General features: G+C 40.0%; 1 protein-coding gene across 6 annotated transcripts in view; it reads left to right on the top strand.

Annotated features, from left to right (window-relative positions):
- LOC138762189 (endoplasmic reticulum mannosyl-oligosaccharide 1,2-alpha-mannosidase-like) overlaps positions 1–23,438 on the top strand; it is a 102,288-nt gene that overhangs the window by 4,166 nt on the left and 74,684 nt on the right. For 4 of the 6 annotated variants that reach the window (XM_069935770.1, XM_069935796.1, XM_069935805.1 and 1 more), the window contains exons 2-4: positions 2,265–2,354; positions 7,446–7,584; positions 11,219–11,327. In XM_069935770.1, the coding sequence (XP_069791871.1) occupies positions 7,480–7,584; positions 11,219–11,327 (214 nt within the window). In that variant the 5' untranslated portion in view covers positions 2,265–2,354; positions 7,446–7,479. The remainder of the gene's footprint in view (positions 1–2,264; positions 2,355–7,445; positions 7,585–11,218; positions 11,328–23,438) is intronic. The other 2 variants (XM_069935778.1, XM_069935789.1) reach the window with 1 other exon arrangement.

Genomic DNA, 23,438 nt, shown 5'->3' with positions numbered 1-23,438 from the left:
CCTGGGACCAGATGCTGTAGTAAGGGTGGAATGAGATAGCTGGGGCATTGGCTATGATCCTTGAGTCCTCCTTGGCCTTAGAAGAGGTGTTGGAGAACGGCAAATGTAGTCCCCTTGTTTGGAAAAAAAAGTCAAAGCAGAGAATCCTGGGAATTATAGATCAGTGGTGTGCAAATTGTTGGAGAGGATTCTTCAACATAGGATTTTTGAGCATTTGGAGAAGTACAGTCAACTCAAGGATAGTCAGCATAGCTTTGTGAATGGAATGTCGTGCCTCACAAGCCTAATTGAGATTTTTGAGGAGGTAACAAAATAAATTGTTGAAGGTAGGACAGTAGATGTGGTGTATATGGATTTTAGTAAGACATTTGACAAGATCCCCATGAGAGATTTGTTCAGAGAGGCATCGGATCCATGGATCCTTGATCCATGGATCAATTTGGTGGATTAAAAATTGGCTTGCATGTATTCTGCCTGGAGGTCAGTGACGAGTAGAGTTCCACAGGGATCAGTTATGGGACCCCAACTCTTTGATTTTTATAAATGACCTAGATGATGAGGCGGAAGGATCAGTCAGCATATGATATGATGGTTAGAAAAGTTGTGGATAGGGTTGGAGGGTTTTGTAGGTTACAAAACAGTATAGACAGGATACAAAGTTGGGTGGAAATGTGGGAGATGGAGTTCAATCCACATAAATGAGAGGTGATGCATTTTGGAAGATCAACCCTGAAGGCTGAGTACAGTGTTAATGGTCGGATTCTTCACAGCTTGGAGGAACCGAGGGACCTTGGGGTCCAAATCCATACACCTTTCAAGGTCACTGCACAGGTTGATTGGATAGTTAAGAAAGCCTATGGGATGCTGGGCTTCATTAGTTGGGGGGATTGAATTCAAGAGTAGAGAGGTTATGTTGCAATTCGACAAATCTTTGGTGAAGCCATACTTAGTGTATTGTGCTCAGTTCTGGTCACCTTACAGGAAATATTTGGAACCTATGGAGAGGGTGCAGAGGAGATTTATCAGAATGTTGCCTGGATTGGAAAATAACTGATATGAGGCAAGGTTATCAGAGCTGGGATGTTTTCTTTGGCGAAAAGATGTATGAGAGACTTGAGGTCTACAAGATTCTGAGAGGCAGAGATAAGGTTGACACCCAGCACCCTTTCCCCCAGGGCAGAAATAACAAACAGCTGGGGACATTGTTACAGAGTGAAGAGAGAAAAGTTTAGGAGAGATGTCAGGGATGTTTTTTTTGAGGTGTGGGTACCTGGAATGCCTTGCTGGGGATGGTGGTGGAGGCTGAAACATTGAGGCATTTAAGAAACGCTTGGACACATGGATGAAGGAAAAATAGAGGGTTATGAGGTAGGAAAGGTTTAATGTATTTTTTTGGTTGGAATATATAGGTTGACACAACATTGAGAGCCGAAGGACCTGTACTGTGCTGTAATTTTCTATGCCTATCCATCTCTGCCTTAAATACACCCAACGACCAAGCTTCCACAGCTGCTCATGGCAGCAAATTCCTGAGGTTCACTGCTCTCTAGCTAAGGAAATTCCTTAGCATCTCTGTTTTAAATGGATGCAATTCAATCTGAAGTTATGCCCTCGTCTTCGACTTCCCTTCCATGGGAAACAACTTTGCCACATCTACTGTCCAGACCTTTCACCATTTGAATTGTATGTTTTTAGTATCTTGCTTATTTTGATGATTATTGTGGTTTTTGTTCACTTTTACTTGGCTAAAAGTGAAAATTGTGAATTTCATGAAAGCCCAGGAAAAGTTTAAATTTCATTCTTCTTTTGGAGCACTGGAAGTTAGCCCTGGGTGATTGTAGTGATGAAGAAATGTAGGACATAGAGGTCTTGGTCCATGGGTCCCAGAATGTGGCAATACAGGTGGTGAGGGTGGGACATGCTTGCCTTGATAGGTTGAGGCACAGAATATGAGAGTTATAACTTTATAAAACACTAGTTAGTCAACACTTGGAGTAGTGTTTGCCATTGCAGTCACCACACTAAGGGAAGGATGTGGTTGTGCTGGAGAGAGTTTTCAGGAGATTGACCATGACATTGACTGGATTGGAGAACCTTTGTTGTGAGGGAGAGGATTGTAAGATCACGAGAGACATTTGGTAGATGGTTAAAACATTTTTTTAATTTGATGGGCATCAACATCAAGGGGCAGAATTTAAGGTAAGAAGTAGGAGATTTAAAGAAATCTGAAGGATAAATCTCTCACAGTTTGTTTTTTTTAACAGTGGTTGATATCTGAAGTGAGATGACAGAGGAGGAAGTGGAATCAGATGCAATCACTGTCACAAAAGTCATTTAGATAAACACTTTTTTAGGTAAGGTATTGAAAAATGTGGGCAGGTTGGATAAGCATTGATGGGCAAAAGACTGGCATGGTTTTGGTGGGCCACAGACTTGTTTCTATGCTGCACAGCTCTGTAACACTATCATTATTGTATATTCAATCCAATCAAATGTATTTTGTTCCTTCAGTTACCAGCTAAACGTTCCTGTACTTCTAAGACTCTTGGTTAATTTTATTAATTTCCTTCTTTCTACTTATTGTGAGGTGGTATTTAGAATTCTAAACTGTTTCTAACTGTGTACGCTGATTTGCCTTGAGAATTTCTTGCCACCTTTTTTCCACCTGTAGTATGGATGCCGACTTTAGTCTTTGAAGGTTGTGTGAACTGCATTGAATTTGGGAATTAGAATGCAGAGTCAAAGTCACCAAAAGAGATCACATTTGATGGGGATTATGCTAATCAATGCTGAATAATCATTCAGAAATATAAATGGATTGTCACCTGTCTCACCAGGTGATGCTCCCATAAATGCTCTGCAGCTCCATTTCAACACATTTTATAAACTCACTGAATTTGGTTCCCATGCTCCTTTTAATCTCACTAGGATCTTGATCCTGCTCTCTTTATAAACTTGGTTTCACTCCCATCCCTCTCTAAACTGAGCTGGATCATATGTGACATCCAGTCGTGTGGAAAACTGCAAATGCTTTGCAGCTGAGAGGTTCCAGGTTCAATCCCCGGCAACGCTACTTTGGTGACTGAATATTTTTTGGCTTTGCAGTTAATGTAGTGGTTAATACAGTGCTATTGCAGTGCCAGTGACCTGGGTTCAAACCTGCTGCTGTTTGTCATGAGTTTGTATATTCTTACCGTGCCTGCATGGGTTTCATACCACGTTCCAAAGATGTACAGGCTTTTGTGGGTCATTTGGTCACATGGGTACATTTGGGTAGCATATTCTTGTGGGCCAGAAGGGCCTGTTATCATGTTGTATCTCTTAATTAAAAAAAAATTCCATCAACTTGTATCAATTGGAAAAGATAGAAGAGGTTGGGCTCTGTATAAAAAGAATGCCAGAGATGTGACATCATAGCACCTTTTCTATTGACTGCAGCCTCTTGTAAAGTGAACAGAGTAAATGTAAATTGAATTGAACACTTTAATTACTTTTAACAAGAATATTTCTGTAATGCAGATGAACTGAGATTAATCTTGTTGCTTTCTTTTTTTTTGCTTGCTCTGTGGTACTTAAAGCTAAGAGACCAGAATGATGAGGTATCATCTGGATATCTCATTGATGCAGAGCTTCCATGAATCTGTGTACAGCTTCCCAATTTTTTAAGATCTTTTGTGACTCATTGTTTATGTGTGTTGAATGCAGTTTGGTTGCTCCCTGTTGTATATACAGATTTTTAAAAAAAAATTGAATTTACTCTTGTCTGTTTCCACTAGTTAGGTAAAATAAGAATTTTGTTTGAAAACTATCTTAAATATGTTAACACTGCCAAAGCCACTTTACGGGCAGGACTCCATAATTGAGTTTTGATATATAACCATTTACAGCACAGAAACAAGCCAGTTTGGCCATACTAGTCTGCGCCGAATATCTTCTCTCACCTAGTCCCACTGACCCACATTTGCCCCATAACCTCTCCTGTTCATATACCTATCCCACCTTTCCTTGAATATTAACCTTGATCTCGCTTCTACCACCACTGCTGTAAGTTCATTCCATACCCCCACTACCCTCTGTGTGAAGAAATTTCCCCCTTATGTTTCCCTTAAACTTTTCCCCTTTTACTCTCAATCCATGCCCTCTTGTTTGAATCTTCCCTTCTCTCAATGGATAAAGCCTGTCCACATTGACTCTATCAGTTCCCCTTATAATTTTGAATACCACCATCAAATCACCCCTCAACCTTCTATGCTCCAGGGAATAAAGTCCCAGTCTGCTCAACCTTTCCCTGAAACTTAAACCCTGAAACCCCAGCAACACTCTTGTAAACCTCCTCTGCACTCTCTTTATACTGTTTATATCTTTCCTGTACTTCGGCGACCAAAACTGCACACAATATTCCAAATTTGGCTTCACCAATGCCTTATACAATTTCAACATAACATCCCAAATCCTGTATTCTATACTCTGATTTATGAAAGCCAACATTCTTCACCACTCTATCCACATGTGATTCAACTTTCAGAGAATTATGTACCATGACTCCTAAATCCCTTTGTCCCACTGCACTCCTCAATTGTCTACCATTTAACGTGCATGTCCTATTTTGATTAGTCCTACCAAAATGTAACATCTCACATTTATCAGTATTAAACTCAATCTGCCATCTTTCAGCCCACTTTTCTAACTGTCCTACATCGCCCTGTAATCTTTGATAATTTTCCTCACTCTCCACATCACCATCAACTTTTGTATCATCTGCAAATTTACTAATCCAATTTGCCACCCTATCATCTAAATCGTTAATATATATGACAAACAGCAGTGGACCCAGTACCAATCCCTGAGGCACTCCACTCGTCACTGGCCTCCAATTCGACAAACAATTTTCCACCATTACTCTCTGGCATCTCCCATCCAAAACCTTATCAAAAGCCTTACTAAAGTCCAAATAGACAACATCCACCACCTTCCCCTCATCAACCTTTTTAGTAACCTAGTAACATGATTTACCACGCACAAAACCACACTAACTACTCCAAATCAATCCCTGTCTTTCCAAATAGTAGTATTTACCCTCTCTAAGAACACTTTCCATTAATTTACCCAGCACTGACATCAAACCTATGAGGCTATAATTGCCAGGTCTAGTTTTGGATCCTTTTTTGAATAGCAGAACAAAATGAGCCACCCTTCAATCCTCCGGCACTTCCCACATGGCCAGTGACCTTTTAAATATTTCTGTCAACACCCCCACAATTTGTTCACTAACCTCCCTCAGGGTCCTAGGGAATATTTTGACAGGACATGGAGATTTATCCACTTTAATCTTTTTCCATATAGCCAACATTACCTCCTCATTAACTCATATTATCCATGAGCGCCCTACCATATTTCTTCACTTCATCTGGCTCAATATTCTTTTCCTTCGTGAATACGGAAGAAAAGAATTGTTTAAAATTTCACCCATATCCTCTGACTTCTCACAGAGCCTATCCCCCTCATCTTCAAGGGGTCCAATTTTATCCTTCACTATTGTTTTACTTTTAATGTACCTATAGAAACCCTTTGGATTTATTTTTTACTTTTCCTGCCAAAGCAGCTTCATATCACCTTTTAGCCATTCTCTAATTTCCTTCTTGAGTTTTTTTTACGCTCTTTATATTCCTCAAGCAGTTCATCCATTCCTTGCTCTTTATACCAGTTGTATACATCCCTCCACCTCCGAACCAAATTCCTAATATCTTTTAAAAACCAAGGCTCTCTACAGTTTCTAACCTTTCCTTTAATTGTCACGGGGACATACCATCTCTGCACTCTCAGAACTTTTCCTTTGAATATCCTCCATTTATCAGCTATATTCTTCCCTGAAAATATCTTATCCCAATCCACACCCTCCATAATCTTTTCTCATCCCTTTGAAATTTGCTTTCTTCCAATCAAGAATCTCAACTTTTGGCCTGCCTTTATTCTTTTCCGTTACTAGCCTAAAACTAAGATTATTGTGATCACTAGACCCAAAGTGTTCCCCAACACAAATCTCTGTCACCTGACCTATCTCGTTCCCTAATAGGAGATCCAAAACTGCCCCCTCTCAAGTCGGTTCTTCTACGTATTGATAAAGAAAAGTTTCCTGAACACACTTAACAAACTCCACCCCATCCAGCCCTCTTACTGTATGAGGGTCCCAATTAATGTTCTAAAAGTTGAAATCTCCCACAGCTACCACCTTGTGTTTATTACACATATTTTCGCAATCTTCTTACAAGTTTGCTCCTCTAATTCCCTCAGCCTATTTGGTAGTCTATAACACATTCCCATTAATGTATTCATTGCCTCTGCCATTCCTCAATTCTACCCAAATGGTCTCACTGGATAATTCCACCAAACCATCCTGCCACAGCACTGCTGTAATGTTCTCTCTAATAGGCAATGCATCTCCTCCACCTTTTATCCCCCCTGTTCTATCATGCCTAAAACAACGGAATTCTGGAATATTTAACTGCCAAACATGCTCTTCCTGCAACCAAGTTTTACTGATGGCCACAATATTGTGTTTCCAAGTTAATTCTTATTTACAGTGCTCCTTGTATTAAAATCTATGTCCTCTATATGTACTCCTTTTGTTCCCAACTACCTTTGCCTTCTTTCCTCCTTCATGTATTTTTACGTTCTGTTCCCTCCATTCCTTCCAATCTAGGTATTCTTCCTCCCTACTCTCTGTACTCTCATTCTGATTCCCACCCCCTGCCAGACTAGTTTAAACCCTCTCCAACAGCTCTAGCAAACCTGCCCGCCAGATATTGGTCCCCTCCAGTTCAAGTAAAGCCTGTCCTTTTTTTAAACAGGTCAGACTTACCTGAGAAGAGATCCCAATGATCCAGAAATCACACCTTTATTGAATTTTTAAATTTAGAAATGCAGAACACAAATCAGTGGTGCCCAATTAACAGATAACCCCTGTATGTTTTGAAGGCTGGGAGGAAACCGAAGCACCCAGAGGAAACCTATTCAGACACTGGAAGAACATATTGACTCCTTACAGACAGTGCTGGATTAAAACCTGGGTCAGTTACACTAACCCCACACCACCCTGGTCACAGGATGAAGGAACAAAGAGCAGCAGATTTCTACCCAGGTTGCTTACCTTACTATTGTGGCACTGACTGATTTCTGTGCTAAGCTCCATTTCTGATTGCTTAATGGAATCAGCTTTTAGTTTTGGGGGGGCGGGTGCAGAAAAGAATCAAGTTGGTGGAAGGGTCTGACTTTTTTTAAAACAAGTTGCTCCCTAAGCCCACAATCTCTTGCTGCTTCACTGTGCATTATTACAAAGGTATTTAATTTCCAGAAGCAGAGGCTGCCATGGAGCTCATTTATTTTGCTGTGTTTTTTAAAAAAAAAACAAGTCTCACATCGCTGCTCTATTGTTTCATTGATTGCAGTATACTGGAAAGTCCTCCTCCAAGATTGTGAAGAATGTATTCACCACAGCGGAGGGACTTTATATCAGTGACACTGGGTGGCCAGGTTGGAAGGAACTATGATAACAGTAAAACATGGAGAAGACAATCATGTTGGAGGGTAAGATGAATTGGTACATTTTCTTCAGTGAGCTTCTACAACATTTAGTTCATAGCGAGCTTGTAGTTTTCCTTTAGTCTTTACTTGAGATTGGAGACTTGACACAGTGAGTCTGTGTCTCACTTTATATTAAATCGTAGTGATATATCTAAGGGAGGTGTGGAACTGAAATGCACTAATTTTGATGTGATCTCAGTGGCATTGCAGTTTATTTCAAGTTCCACTCGCTAATTTCCAGTGGATGCACGTGACTGTCAGCCTTGTAAACGTATTCTATGGAACCTTGGTGACCGTGTATAAAGTTTAGTTCTATGTTCCCATCTACTTTGCATCTGTGGCAGCAGCTGACTGGTTGTGCCCTTTAGTAAAATTTAGCTCCCGATGAAGCAATGGAATGAAAATAATAAATCATTAGGAATAAACTTTGCAAGTCTCCAGGTCACTATAATTTAAGCAAGAGAAATTGTTAAATGGAAAATTAGGAAGTAAGGCTTTGACAAGAACCCTCATGGGGGTGTGATCCAGAAGGTGCATGGGATCCACAGTGATGGATGTGGAATTGGCTGGCCAATGGAAGACTGGAAGGTGCCATCCTGGCTGGAGGTCTGTGACCAGTGGAGGTGTTTAAGATGTATGAATTACTTGGATGAAAAAGTAGGTTGGCTTGTTTGTGCATTTGCAGATGACACTAATTTTGGTGAAGTTGGGGACACTCTGGAGGGCCATTCTCCAAGTTGACACAAGCACAATCACAGTCTGCTAACTGCAGCTCAACTGCGGATGTTCAGGAGGCCTCATTCTGGAGAGGGGTTCGACGGATCGAACAGCGTTTGGCGCGGCTGTGGGAGCTGATATGCCATAAGCAAGGACCAGACTTGTATAATTCTATAGGCTTTTATTAACAGAAGAAGCCATCTCTACTGACCAGTGGGATAAATTGCACCATCTGTTATACCACTAGAATGGAGCCAATCTACAGTCATAACCAATAACAAGCAGTCAGCATAATACATTACTTCACTGAAGGAGCGCTGGTGAAAAATTCACACTCTCTCTGAAGGGCCTCATTACTTCTCTCTCTTAAATGTAAAGGGAACTGAGTGCCTATATTATAACATGGTAATAAAAGGAATCTTGATTAAAAAGGATTGAAAAGTAATCTTGAACAACTTTCTACTAGTTTGGGTGGCATGGTTAGCCTAATGGTTAGTGCAATGCTGTTACAGCGCCAGTGATTGGGACAGGGGTCGAATCCCACACTGTTCGTAAAGAGTTTGTTTGTTCTTCCAGTGTCTGCATAGGTTTCTTTTGGCTGCTTAGGTTTCTCACTGTCAAAAGGTACCAGGGGTGTAGGTTAATCGAGCTCATGGGTCAAGATGGCCTGATACTGTGCTGTATGTTTAAATTAAAAAAAAATTAAAATTAGTTCTGACAGTTAGGTCTACTCCCCAGAAAGTTAGTTGAAAGTGAGATATACAGTAGATTGAGAAAAGTATTCGGCAATGAAGTACTTTGATGCAGGTCTTCATGAAGAATGGTTCGATTGTCAGATCCATTGGTTAGTATCACAATTTACGTATTGGATGGAATCAAAGGCTGGGGTGAAGTTGAAATGGCCAGATGCTTTGACTAATACTACTCCAGCCCTTAGAGATGTCCACAGAGATGATCATGCCCACTGTGATTTGGAGAGCAGTTCTTCTGCCCTTTGGAAGATGACACTGGTATTGGGGCTATGAGACAGTTAACAGGGTGACACCTTTCCACACTTGGACTTGTCTTCTTTCTTGAAGTTGGTCACTATTACAGCATCTCTAGAATCCCTTGGAATTTTCCCTGAGGAGATTGCAAATTTGTGACAGAAGGGGAGTGGTTGCAGGTTTGCGACGGAAGGGGTGTGTGCATGTTTTAATGTGGGATTCATTTCACAGAGTAGCTGACATGGTGCACCAGTGTCCTGCCATGTTCCAAAGATGTACAGGGTTTGTAAGTCGATTGGTCACGTGGGTATATTTGGGCAGCATGGTCTGGAAGGGTCTACTACAGCGCTGTATCTCTAAATTGAATTAAGATGTTTGCCAAAGGATCTTGATTGGTTAGGCAAAGGAATGGTTGACGGAATTTAATACAAAGTAATGCGAGGTGTTGCATTTTGAGAAGTCTAACATGGGTAGGACCTACAGTGATCTTGGGAGTGTTGTACAGCAGAGGGATTCAGGAGTACAGGTCCATCCTACCTTTAAAGTGGAGTCACAGGGTGGTCGAAAAGACTATCAGCACATTGGTCTTCAGATATCGAGTATGGAAGTTGGAAGGTCATGTTGCAGTTTTAGGAGTCATTGGTGAGGCTCCATTTGGAGTACTGTGTTCAGTGTTTATCACTGTGCTACTGGAAAGATGTTATCGAGCTGGAGAGGGTGTAGGATGCTGCCAAGATGTATGGCCTGAAGTTATAGGAAGAGGTTGAGATTGAGCAGGCTTTATTTCTTGGACTGCAGGAGGATGAGGGGTGATCTCAGAGAGGTGTGTAAAGTCATGAGAGGAATAGATCAGGTGAGTGCACAGGCTTTTGCCTCAAGTAGGGGAATCCGTAGGGAGATTTTAACAGGGACAGAGGGTGGTGGATGTATGGAGTGGGCTGCCAGAGGAGGTGGGTTTTTTTAATTTTTTTTATTTTTCACACTATTAATCATATTAACCAAAATACAAACATTTCCCTCTTGAATATACACAGTGTCATTTTCTCCCCTTTTTTCCCCCTCCCTTCCCTCCCTCCTTCCCACCCCCCTCCCCACCCACTAAACGTTCAACATGTACAATACATTAAACCCATTAAACAATGTCATCACACAATGAAAATAAACAAGAAAATTGTGTCATCTACTTTACACACTGGGTGAGTTCATTTCGTCGTCTTCTCATTCTGTCATTTTAGGGGGTGGAGGTCCGTGGTAGGCCCTCCCAGAGGAGGTGGTTGAGGCAGGTACCATTGCAATACTTGAAAAATAATTGGACTGATACATGGATAGGATGTTTTTAGAGGAATATAGGACAAATGCAGCCACGCAGGACATTTTGGTTGGCATGTGCAGGTTGGGCTGTGGGGCCTGTTTCCATATTGTGTGACTCTGACACCCAGATCAAGAGAGGACTTTTGGTCAGGGGGAGTCTGGGCAATGTACAGTTTAGGAGTTAAACACAAAATTCTGCAGGCACTGTGTTTAAAGTTAAAACACCATGCTGGTGACCTGCTGAATTTCTTCAGTGTTGTATTTTTACAGTGTACAATTTAAATAGGTTTTTTTGTTCATTTGCTTAGCTTTACTACCACCTTGCTAGAGAAAGGGCAAATGTTTCTCCACCAACTAGAACATCAAGGGCATTGACAAGGACTAATCTTGAACGTCTCCAGGTTGCGATGATTTAATAGCCTATCTGTGGATCTCGAGTTTATTCTCTTGACTGAGGAGGGGATATGGTTAATATGGTAGGTGCGATGGAGAGGGTGGAAGAAAGAAAATTAAATCTCACCACACTGCAGTTTGAAACAGAATGATGTGCATTTTTGAGAATTTTTCTCTAAAGAATTCAACAGTTACATTTCCCTAACTTCTCTGCATTTTTTTCCAACTAGAAATGGAAACAGCTTTCAAGATTGCAACGAAGCCTAATTGCCTTCCTGTTTGTCTTCATGGTGTTCTGTGGTATTGCAGCATACCCTAACCTGTCTGAACGTTGGCAAGGTAGGAGGCTCTGCTGGGTTTTGTACTTGAACTTTTCCTCAAGCTGTCAATTTGAACATATTCCAAGTTTCCAAAGTAAGAGGGTTGTTTTGCTTTAAAATACATTGTTGCAATTATTGTTTGAAGTTGCCACATCTGAGCAGTGGTTATATTCTTAATGGAAGAAATGTGTTCAGGTTGAAAATATGTACAGGGAATGAACATCAGGAACACTCATGAGTTCAGGGAATACCTGTTGAAAGGAAAGGAGTCAGTGTATATCGTGGCTGAACTTCAAGTGTAAAATATAGGCCTTGAGCTCTCACTTATGAGGGGGCTGAATCTTGCTCAATTCAGCCTGTAATCTGTGGTTAGCACTCCCACTGCAACTGGACTATCCTGCGTAGGGCTGGTTGCCAAGAATGTCGATCTGCTGAAAATATGTGAGTGGTGTCCATCAATGCGTCATGGACCTGCCCCTGGAAATAACTTTTGAAATACCTCTGATAATTGGAGATGTTAGAAAATAGTTGAAGTTCAGCAAATTTAATTCAGTAAACCAAAAAAACTGAAGCACATTAACCTGCTGTTCATTTATTAATGATAAATATAAAAGTAAACTATCTTGTATAATTTTTTTTTTGCATTATAAGAGCCTTTTTGTCTCTAAGCATGCTGGCTCTCAGCAGTCCCACCCTATCATTCCCAGGATCTCCCAGTGGCCAGCCATTTTAATTCCACTTCCCATTTCTTTTTTTTTAATTTTTTTTTATTTTTCGCACTATGAACCATACTGACCAAAATACACACAAACATTTCCCTCTTGAATATACACAGTGTCATTTTCTCCCCTTTTCCATGCTGGTGTGGCCTACTATACTGTCAGATTGAGGCCACTTGCAACTTGGCGGAGCACTTTGTACTTTGCTTTGGCAGTTCCCACAACTTTTCCAATTTCTATTTTTTGTAATATTTTAATATCTAGATACAGAAAATATCCCTCATACATTTCAAATCAATAATACATAATATTATATAACCCCCAACTCATCCCTCCAAATAATAGCCCCAAAGAATGTAAAAAAACAAGAATAATAAGAGAGGAAAAAGAAAAAAGGAAGGAACACATCTGATTACTAAAGTCTCAATACATTGTGACAGAGTATTTAGAGGTGGTTTGGGAGGAATTGATAGAGCAGCTTGCACAGACTCATTTCAAAACACAGTATTTGGAGGACTTTTGCAGAATGCTTTTTGCAAGAAAGCAACAAAGTTGCAGAGAGAGAGAGAGAGAGAGAGAGACTGACGGTCTGAAAGGTGACCTGAAAGAAAGAAGATCATCTGGAGAACCCTGAAGGGGGCGTTTCGTCAGCAAGACTGATTGAGCAGGAATAAGTTGCGGATGTCCTGGAAAAAGATTCTCTCTCTGAACACCAGCAACAACCCTCCTGAGTGGTAACCATTTGCATGTTAAGCACCAAAGACTGGTGAACTTTGTTAATGCTAACTTGTGCAGAGTACAAGAATTGCCTCCAACCAGTGAGTTTGGACTGTGATCCAAAGAACTTTTCTAATCTTAAATATACATTACACACACCTGCGCTTAGTGTTAGAGGGGGGATTAAATAGTTAGGTAGGTTAAGTTAAAGTTCAGTTCTGTTTTCTTGTTCAATTATAATTAAAAACTACTTTTAGCGCTAGTGAGGGTAAAAATAGGAGGATGTGGATGATGAATGCGTGGCTAAAGAGATGGTGCAGGGGGCAAGGAATAAGATTTCTGGATCATTGGGATCTATTCTGGGGAAGGTTGGACATGTACAAAAGGGACGGACTCCACTTGAACTGGAGGGGGACCAATGTGCTGGCAAGCAGATTTGCTAGAGCTGTGGGGGAAGGTTTAAACTAGTTTGGCAGGGGGGTGGGGAACAGAGTGTGAGAGCAGTGTCAAGGGAGCATGGCCACCTTGATAGGAATAAAAACGATAACAAAGGTAGGATGGAGATTAGGGTAGAAGGTAGAAAAGAGAATGTATGTGAGGATCATTCTCTGAAATGCATATATTTTAATGCAAGAAGCATAGTGAACAAGGTAGATGAGCTTAGAGCATGGACAGATACTTGTCCATGATATTGTGGCAATTAGTGAGACCTGGCTACAAGAGGGGCAGGACTGGCAACTTAATGTTCCAGGATACATTTGTTTTAGATGTGATAGATCAGGGGGTAAAAAATGGGGAGGAGTTGCTCTGCTTGTTAAGGAGGACATTACTGCCGTGAGGTGGCAAGATGGTCTGGAGGGATCATCCAGTGAGGCTGTTTGGGTGGAATTGAGGGGTGAAGGAGACATGAGGGTGCTAATAGGGGTGTATTACAGAGCACCAAATGGGTCAAGAAAACTAGAGGAACAAATGTGTAGAGAGATAACGTATATGTGTGAGAATCATAGGGTAGTGATCATGGGAGATTTTAACTTCCCTCACATTGATTGGGATACCCATACAGTTAGAGGGCTGGATGGGCTAGAGTTCGTTAAATGTGTTCAAGATTGTTTTCTGAATCAATTAGTAGAAGAACTGACTCAGGACAGTGTAATACTGGATCTCCTGTTAGGGAACGAGCTAGGTCAGGTATCAGACATTAATGTTGGAGATCCAATTGGGTCTAGTGATCATAATTCTGTTAGTTTTAAGGTAGTTTTAGGGAAGAGCAAGGAGGGGCCTAAAGTTGAGGTTCTGGATTGGAGAAGAGCAAATTTCGAAGGAATAAGAAGGGATTTGGGGAGTATTGAGTGGGACAGGATATTTTCAGGTGAGGGTGTAAGTGAAAAATGGAGGTTATTCAAAAAAGAAACTTTGAGGGTACAGAGTAGTTATGTCCCAGTGGAGATCAAAGGAAAGGCTGGAAGTCATAGGGAGGCTTGGTTTTCGAGGAATATTGGAAATTTGGTTAGGAGAAAAAGGGAGGAGTACAAGAGGTATAAAGAACAGGGAACTGACAATTTGAAGGAGGACTACAAGGAGTGTAGAAGGAATCTTAAGAAAGAAATTAAAAAGGCCAAAAAAAGGCACAAAGAGGCTTTGGCATCCGAGTAAAAATAAATCCAAAGGGTTTCTATAAGTATATTAAAAGTAAAAGATTAGTGAGGGATAAAATTGGGCCCCTTGTAGATAGTGAGGGTAGGCTGAGTGAGAAGTCAGAGGAAATAGGGGAAATTTTGAATGATTTCTTTGCCTCGGTATTCACTAGGGAAAAAAATATTGAACCAGTTGAGGTAAAGAAAAATAGTGGGGAGGTCATGAAGCATATAAGGATAACCGAGGAGGTAGTGATGGCTGTGTTGAAAAAGATAAAGGTGGATAAATCTCTGGGACCGGACAAAATATTCCCAAGGACTCTCAGGGAGGCTAGTGGACAGATAGTGGGGCCATTAACAGAGATATTTAGGATGTCACTGGCCACGGGGGTAGTGCCAAAGGATTGGAGGGTGGTGCATGTGGTTCCGCTGTTTAAGAAAGGGTCTAAATGTAAACCTGGGAATTATAGGCCCGTGAGTCTGACACCTGTGGTGGACAAGTTGATGGAAAGTGTTCTGAGGGATGGTATTTACAAATATTTGGAGATGCAGGGATTGCTAGGGAGTAATCAGCATGGTTTTGTCAGGGGTAGATCATGCTTGACAAACCTGATTGAGTTTTTCGAGGGGGTTACAAAAAAGGTTGATGAAGGGAAAGCTGTGGATGTTGTCTATTTAGACTTTAGTAAAGCTTTTGACAAAGTTCCCCACAGGAGGTTAGGAAAAAAAGTGGAGGCATTAGGTATAAATGAGGAGGTAGTGAAATAGATTCAGCAATGGTTGGATGGGAGGTCTCAGAGAGTAGTGGTAGAAAATTGTTTGTCCAATTGGAGGCCAGTGACTAGTGGAGTGCCTCACGGATCGGTCCTGGGTCCGCTATTGTTTGTTATATATATTAACGATCTGGAAGTAGGGGTGGAGAATTGGATAAGCAAGTTTGCAGATGATACAAAGATTGGTGGTGTTGTGGACAGTGAGAAAGATTACCGTAGATTAAAAGGTGATTTAGGAAGGCTGGAGGTGTGGGTTGAGAAATGGCTGATGGAATTTAATACCGATAAGTGTGAGGTGTTACATTTTGGAAAGGCAAATCTAAATAGGTCATGTGCATTAAATGGTAGGCTATTGAGATGTGCAGAGCAACAAAGGGATTTAGGAGTGATGGTAAATAGTACCCTCAAGGCTGATACTCAGGTAGATGGTGTGGTGAAGAAGGCATTTGGAATGTTGGCCTTCATAAATCGGAGTATTGAATTTAAGAGTAGGGAGGTTATGATGAAATTGTACAAGGCATTGGTGAGGCCAAATTTGGAGTACTGTGTACAGTTTTGGTCACCAAATTATAGGAAAGATATAAACAAAATAGAGAGAGTACAGAGAAGGTTCACGAGAATGTTGACAGGATTTCAAGGTTTGAGTTACAGGGAAAGGTTGTGCAGACTGGGGCTTTTTTTCTCTGGAGCGTAGAAGATTGAGAGGGGACTTGATAGAGGTGTTTAAGATTTTAAAAGGGTCAGACAGAGTAAACGTGGATAGGCTTTTTCAATTAAGAGTGGGGGAGATTCAAACTAGAGGGCATGGTTTAAGATTGAAGGGGAAAAATTATAAGGGGAACATGAGGGGAAATTTCTTTAGTCAAAGAGTGGGAGGGATGTGGAATGAGCTTCCAACAGACGTGGTCGAAGTGGGATCATTGGTTACATTTAAGGAAAGACTGGATAGTTACATGGATAGGAGAGGACTGGAGGGGTATGGACCAGGTGCTGGTCAGTGGGACTAGGTGGGTGGGGATTTGTTACGGCATGGGCTAGTAGGACCGAACTGGCCTGTTCTGTGCTGTAAGTGGTTATATGGTTACTTTTGTTTAAGTAAATCTGTTGTGGTGCATATCTATTGCTGCTGGTTTTTGGGGTCCTCTGGATTCCATAGCAACATTTAATCAAATTTTGCCTGTACAATATTAAGCATATACTAATTTCATGGAGTTGATAAGGTTCTTGAGGTTTAAGGGATAGTTTTCATAATGTAATACCTATAAATATGTAAATATGGGCATCAAATCTTTAAGAATATATTTATTTATTAAATTATATGTAATTTTCTCAAGCGATATATAACTATGTATTTCCACATGCCAAATATCCATTACGAATCTGATTTCCATGTCACTGCTATATATTTTCTTGTGACTGCTAATGCAATTTTCACGAATTCCTTTTGAAACATATTAAGTTTCAGTTTTGGTCTTGTCCCAGATATATTACTTAATAAGAAAGGCATTGGATCTTGATGAAATTTAACTTTAATGAACTGTTCAAAAAATTGTTCATAATTCTGTCCCAAAAGGTCTCAGTTTTGGACATGACCAAGTGGAGTCTGTATATAAAAAAAGTACCTATCTCTTAATTACACCTCAAACATTTATCCGTTAAATCTGATTTAAATCTATTTAATTTCTGTGAGGTAAGATATAATTGATGTAAAAAGTTATATTGAACCAATTTATATCTAATGTTTATTGTTTGTCATACTATCATTACACCATTCCAACCAATTTTCCCCCGAAGAATAATAATATTTAGTTCAGTTTCCCATCTTTATCTAGATCTATGGACTCCTTGTTTTCATATTCTCTTTTGCAATAATGAATATGTAGCTGAAGTAAACTTAATAGATTTATTACAAATCAAACTTTCTATTTCACTCTTCAGGCAATGAAATTGTCGGACCCAATTTATCCTGCAAATACGCCTTTATTTGATAATAACAAAATATTGTATTATTTTGTTTCCCTTATTTATTTTTCATTTGGTCTCATGACATTAAACTTCTCCCTTCAAAACAATCCACTATTCTCCTAATTCCTTTGGTAGACAAAGTATTAAAAAGTCAGTTGTTCACTGTATTTTTTTGAATATTTTATTTAGTAATGTAATGGATAAATATTGGGAGAATTTGGTAAGATTAGAGTATGTTACATACATATCTTATTTGAAAGACTGAAGAATTCATATTCAGGGAATTTTGCAGAAACAATGGAGAATGTTATGCACATTTCACAAGTAGGTGCTAATTGAAATGATGGTCATGAAATGAATAGACCATTGTTTGGATTGGAGGCTAGCTAGTTGAATAACTACAAGGCTTCTGACCTTACTACAGAGTGCTCACAGAAAAGTCACTCCTAGGTTTTGTTTACCTAAGACAACAGCTTGTTGTTTGCTGAAGAAGGTGAGGGTTTTTGCAAGTGAGACGGTCAGATGGGCTTTCTAGCAGTTGGGGAGAGAGAGAGAGAGAGAGAGGTGAGATGAGCTCATCAAGCTCTCTTAGCCAAGGTGTGTGTGACACTGAAAGAGACTGAGCTGTCGGGACTGAAACAAACCAGGAAAAGCTGGTGGGAAACAGAAAGCTCCAGAGTGGTAGATGGTAGGCAGTGCTATCTGTCTGATGTTTCTCTTGGAATAAGAGGAACAGAAAGGATCTCTGGTAGCCTGAAAGAAAGAGGCTATCATCTGGAGAACCCTGATGGGGCAAGTTTCATCAGCAAGACATTGAGGTGACTAATGGTGGTACCTCAGTTGTGGAAATCCTGGAACAACAAATCTCTCTCTGCAAATCATCTAAGAACCTTCCTGAGTGGTAAACATTTACCTTTTGAGCACCAAAGCCTGGTGAACTTTATACATGTTAAATTCTGTGCATAGTATAAGAATTGCCTACAACCAGTGAATTTGGAAGAATGAGAAGTGAGATTGAACTGTGAACCAAAGAACTTTTCTTAAATTTACACAGACATCATACATGTGCGCTTAGAATTAGAAGGGGGTTAGTTTGGGTTAGTTAAGTTAATAGAGATAAGTTAAAGTTTGATTCTGTTTTCATGTTTAAAGATAATTAAACACAACTTTTGTTTAAGTGGGTACTTGTCTTGGTGAATGTCTGTTGCTGCTGGGTTTTGGGGTCCTTTGGGCTCGTTACAGTAATTTTTAATCTACAACAATAAATACATTTATTTCAATAAAGAACTTTCAAAAATTATACATGTGGTATACAAAATACCCCCCTCCCCAAGTCCCCAAAAAAAGGAGGAAAAAGAAAATAGAAGAGAGAAAAACTGGAGAATGACAAGAGGATAAACTATATATCGCAGTTTTTAATAACATAATGATGCTAAAGGTGACCAAGAGATGAGGTCTTAAGAAAGTCTGCTAAACAATCATACCAACATTTTGCAAATATGGGCATCATATTTTCCAAAATATCTGATATTTATTAAGTTACAAGTAATCTTCACAATTGGAATACAAGTACGAAGTTCTGCATGTCATCTCTCCATCCCTAAGTCTGTATCTGATTTCTAAGTCATAGCTATACACTTCTTAGAAACTGCCAAAGAAATTTGTACAAATTCAATTTGATATATAGTTAATTTTAATTTGGGTCTTCTTCTTCCTTCTCCTCCTCCTCTCTGACTTGGTCTTCTTCTTGTTCTTTTAAATCACTTCCATGAAGTTCAGATTCTGCCTTTGATTCTACAAGAGGCTGAACCTGTAAGTCAACAATGCTCACAGCAGCTTTAGCCGATTCATCTGTTCCCCAGAGGGCAACAGCTTGATTGGTTCTGTGCATGCGCGATTGTTCTTGAGGAAGCTGCAGATCTATTGTTCTCTTCTGGACTCTGGAGCCATTTTCTCCGGCTCCCCAGAGGGATGGTGCTGGTGTCACCTGCACACAGGCTACTGCAGCTCTGGTTGATCGAGGAGGAACTTGAGCCCAAGGCAACCACATCAAGGTAGGCCCAACTACTTCTGATTTTCTGACCTTCTTTCCAACTATTTTCTTGCTTTTGTGTGCCTTCCCCCTTGAAGCCATACTGAAAACTTTGCAGCTTATTAATGTTTTAAAATTTCAAAAAGCATTTTTAAGTTGGTTATTCATTTGTTCTCCCGTGAGAGGTGTACTTTCACGTCTCCCACTCAAGCCATCATGCCACGCCCCCAGTTGTTCATTGTGAAGGGAATAAGTCTATTTTGAGTCAATGGCATTATAGGTTCCTCATAATTCCTCATTCCCGTTTCAACATTTACTTTGTTCCATATATTAATAAAATGTTTAAATAATGGAGTATCTGTATCTCCAGCTATTATTATCTCATCCCATTTATATATAAAACCTTCAGGTGTTATTTCCCTATTTTATCCATCTCTATCTTAATCCACGCTGGTTTCTCTCCCTCTTCAAAGAAGGAGGAGAGAAATCTCATTTGCGCTGCTTTATAACTTTTAAATTTGGAAGTTGTAGTCCTCCCAATTCAAATTTCCAAGTTAATTTCTCTAATGAGACTCTTGACATTTTGGCCTTCCAAAGAAACTTTCTTATATATTTATTCAATTCCTGAAAAAAATTCTGTGGAATAAATATAGGCAATGTTTGAAAAAAGATATTGTAACTGAAGAAAAAAATATTCATTTTTATACAATCATCTCTTCCCAGTAAAGTTATGGGTAGCTCCATTCATTAAAAAAAATTCATAAATTTTCTTCAGGGATTATAATTCAATTTAAATTTTTTTTTAAATTATTATCCTTTCGTATCTCTTAAGTATTTTATTCCATTCACTGGCTATTTAAATTGAGTACATCTTTTTTACACTGTATAATCAACCAAAGTAAGGGCATAATCTTACTTTTGTCCCAGTTTACTTTGTAACCAGATACTATTCCATATTTTAATCTTGAATATAATTTACGTGATGAACTTCCTGGCTCTGTGAAATAAATTATTACATTATCTGCAAATAAGCTAATTTTATGTTCTACCAACTCTAAAACCTTCAAACCTAATCAATTCTGTCAATGATTCTGTTGCTGGGTGCAATGGATACTCTTCTCTTCTGGATCTAGATAATTGAAAAAAGTTAGAGACTTGTCCATTTGTTACCACCTTTGCTTTTGGTCCATTACATAGGACTTTAATCCTATGTAATCGTCCCAGTCTAAACTTTTCAAGTACTTTAAACAGAAAAGTCCCATTCTAATTAATCAAACACTTTTTCCGCACCTAAAGCCACTGCTGCGCTTGTATCTCCTCTTCTGTGCCAAGTGTATTACATGCATCAACTTTTCCAATTTCTAGAAACCTCTGCCTTTAGCTTCATAATCATCCCTGTTACTTTCTGCTATCTCTCTAACCCCATTCTTTCTACTTGCCTTCTCTATCCCTTCCCCTGACCCCTCTGCCTGTCACCGAAAACTTCCTTCCTGAGTGTATCTTCCTCAGGCTTTGGCCTTTTCCTCCAATCACCTAGCTCATTTGCTGTCGTGTTCTCCATCTCCTCCACTGTTGCCTAACCCACTGTTTTTTCAGCATTTTGTGTTCTTCTGCCCATCAACTCCTTTGTGATTGTCCTGCCACTCACCCATACCAGAGCCATTTAAATTAAAAGCTTCCTTGATCTTAATCAAGTTTAGTGATTCCATTCCAGATGTATCCATCCCCTTGGTTCAGTAGGTTATAGAACAAGCCTGATCTAACTGTGTAAATTCCTCAGTCCAACATGTCCACACTAACCATGTGAGTCCCATTTGCCTGTATTTCGCCCCTATCTCTCTAACTCTGTCCTATCGATGGACCTGTCCAAAAGTTGAGTGTACATGCCTCTACCATTTCCTTTAGCAGCTTGTTCTATATACCAACCACTCTGAAAATGTTCTCCCACAGGTTCTTTCAGATCTTCCCCCACTCACCTTATTATTTCCTTCATGATTTTATAATGTCTCCATTAGGTCTTTCAAGGGAGGAAATTCCCACCCTCTCCTTGTAACTCAAGCCTACCAGTCGCAGTTACATTCTTGTGAATCTTTTCTGCACCCTTTCCAGTTTATGATATCTTTCCCATAACTGGATGACCAGAATTGTGCACAAGACTGTGCAGGATAACCAACCTCTTCTACAGTCCCTGCTCCTATACTCAGTGCCTTGACTGACAAAGGCAAGCATGCCAAATACCTTCTTCACCACCCTATCTGCATGTATCACCACTTTCATGGAACTATATATCTGTGCCCCCAAGTCTCTCTGTTCTTCAATGTTCTCCAGGGCCCTACCATTTAAGTTTATTATCATTTGATTGTACATTTATAGCCCAATGAAACAGTGTCTATTCAGACCTTGGTGCATGCACAAAAGTGTACATAATGATCACATAAATAATCAAAATAAATATGGATAAATATTTGGGATGATTTACATGCTTATAGCATTCTATTCATCAGCCTCACAGCTTACAGGAAGAAGCTATTTCCCAGCCTGATGGTCTGATTTTGATGCTCCTGTACCACCACCTTGATGGTAGTGGGTTGAAGATGCTGTACGCTGGATGGAAAGGGTCATCTCGAATTCCTTGAACCCTAATTAGGCAATGCTTCTAATAAATATTGTCTATGGAGGAAAGGGAGATCCCCGGGATCCTCTTGGCTGCTTTAATGATCCTCTGTATAGATTTACAGTTTGATGTTTTGCTGCTGCTGTACAACAAAATGATGCAGCCAGATAGGACACACTCAATTCTATTTCTGTAAAAGGTTGTCAAGTTGGGGGCTGGTAACCTTGCCCTCCTCGGCTTCCTTCAGAATTGAAGGCGCTGCTGCACTTTCCTGACTGATAAGGAAGTGTTGTGAGTCCAGGAGAGGTTGTCCCTTGTATGCACAGCAAGGAACTCTGTGCTCAAGTCAAGTCAGAGTACATGCATGATGTCATATACAACACTGAAATTCTTTTTCCTAGGGCCCAGGTAGAATTTCTACATATCAGCAATATAAACAATACTCAAGTAAAAGATACTTAAAAGAGAAAGGAAAACAAATTGTGCAAATAAAGAAAATAAATATTTAGAACTAGATAATGTGCAAAGCTAAAGCGGAGTCCTTAAATGAGTCCCTAACTGAGTTTGTCGTTAGGGGTTTGACGGAGTTGGAACTGTTCCTGATCCAGGTTTTATGAGTCTTGCAGCACCTCCTATACCTCTTTCCTGATGGGCAGCAGTGAGTACAGAGTGTGTGCTGGGTGGGTCCTTGATGATTGCTGTTGTTCACTGACAGCATTCCTAAAGATTTTCTTGATGGTGGGAAGTGTTTTGCCTGAGACGTACTGGGCTGTGCCTATTTTTTTTGCAGGGCTTTCGGCTCCGAGGTATGAGACCAGGCTATGATGCAGCCAGTCAGCAGACATTCCACAACGGACCTGTAGAAGTTTGCCAAGGTTTCCAATGTCATAGCGAACCACCACCATAAATTCCTGAGGAAGTAGAGAGGCTGATCTGTTTTCTTCATGATGACATTAGTTTGATGGATCCAGGAAAGGTCCTCTGAGATAGTGCCATACAGGAATTTAAATTTGCTCACCATCTCCACCTCTGATCCCCCAATGATTACTGGATCGTACACCTCTGGTTTTTCCTTTCCAGTCCACAATCAGCACTTGGAGACATTAAGTGAAAGGTTGTTGTTACACTATTCAGCCAAGTTTTTAATCTCCCTCTTGTATGTTGACTCTTCACCCCTTTTTATGCAGCCTACAATGGTGGTACATCAGCATATTTGTAGATGATATTATTGTTGGACTGATCCACAGTCATACTGTAAAGTGAGTAGATTAAGCGGCTAAGAACAGCCCTGTAGTGCTGTAGAGCTGATGGAGATTATGAAAGAGATGTTCTTGCTCGAGGTGAGGAAATCCAGGATCCAATTACACATTTTTATTTTTACATTAGGATTACATATTACATATTTAGGCCCAGGTCTTGGAGATTTCTGATCAGTTTTGAGGGGATTATTATGTTGAATGCAGAACTGTTGTCAATAAAAAGCATCTTGATGTACAGGTACTCCCTGACTTAACGACTATAATTCGGGATGATGGATCAGTCGTATCTCGGAATGGGCGTATGTCAGAATTGCGTACGTTTAAAAAAAATAAAGAAAAATATAACATTTACGTGGTTTATGTTGTATTTGACAAACTATAACAGGGATACAGGGCATGGAAGAGCTAAAATGCACA

Source organism: Narcine bancroftii, chromosome 1 (assembly GCF_036971445.1).
Source record: "Narcine bancroftii isolate sNarBan1 chromosome 1, sNarBan1.hap1, whole genome shotgun sequence".
NCBI classification, from domain to species: domain Eukaryota; kingdom Metazoa; phylum Chordata; class Chondrichthyes; order Torpediniformes; family Narcinidae; genus Narcine; species Narcine bancroftii.
Note: the sequence above shows the minus strand (reverse complement) of the source record. Positions and strands in the feature narration are given on the sequence as shown.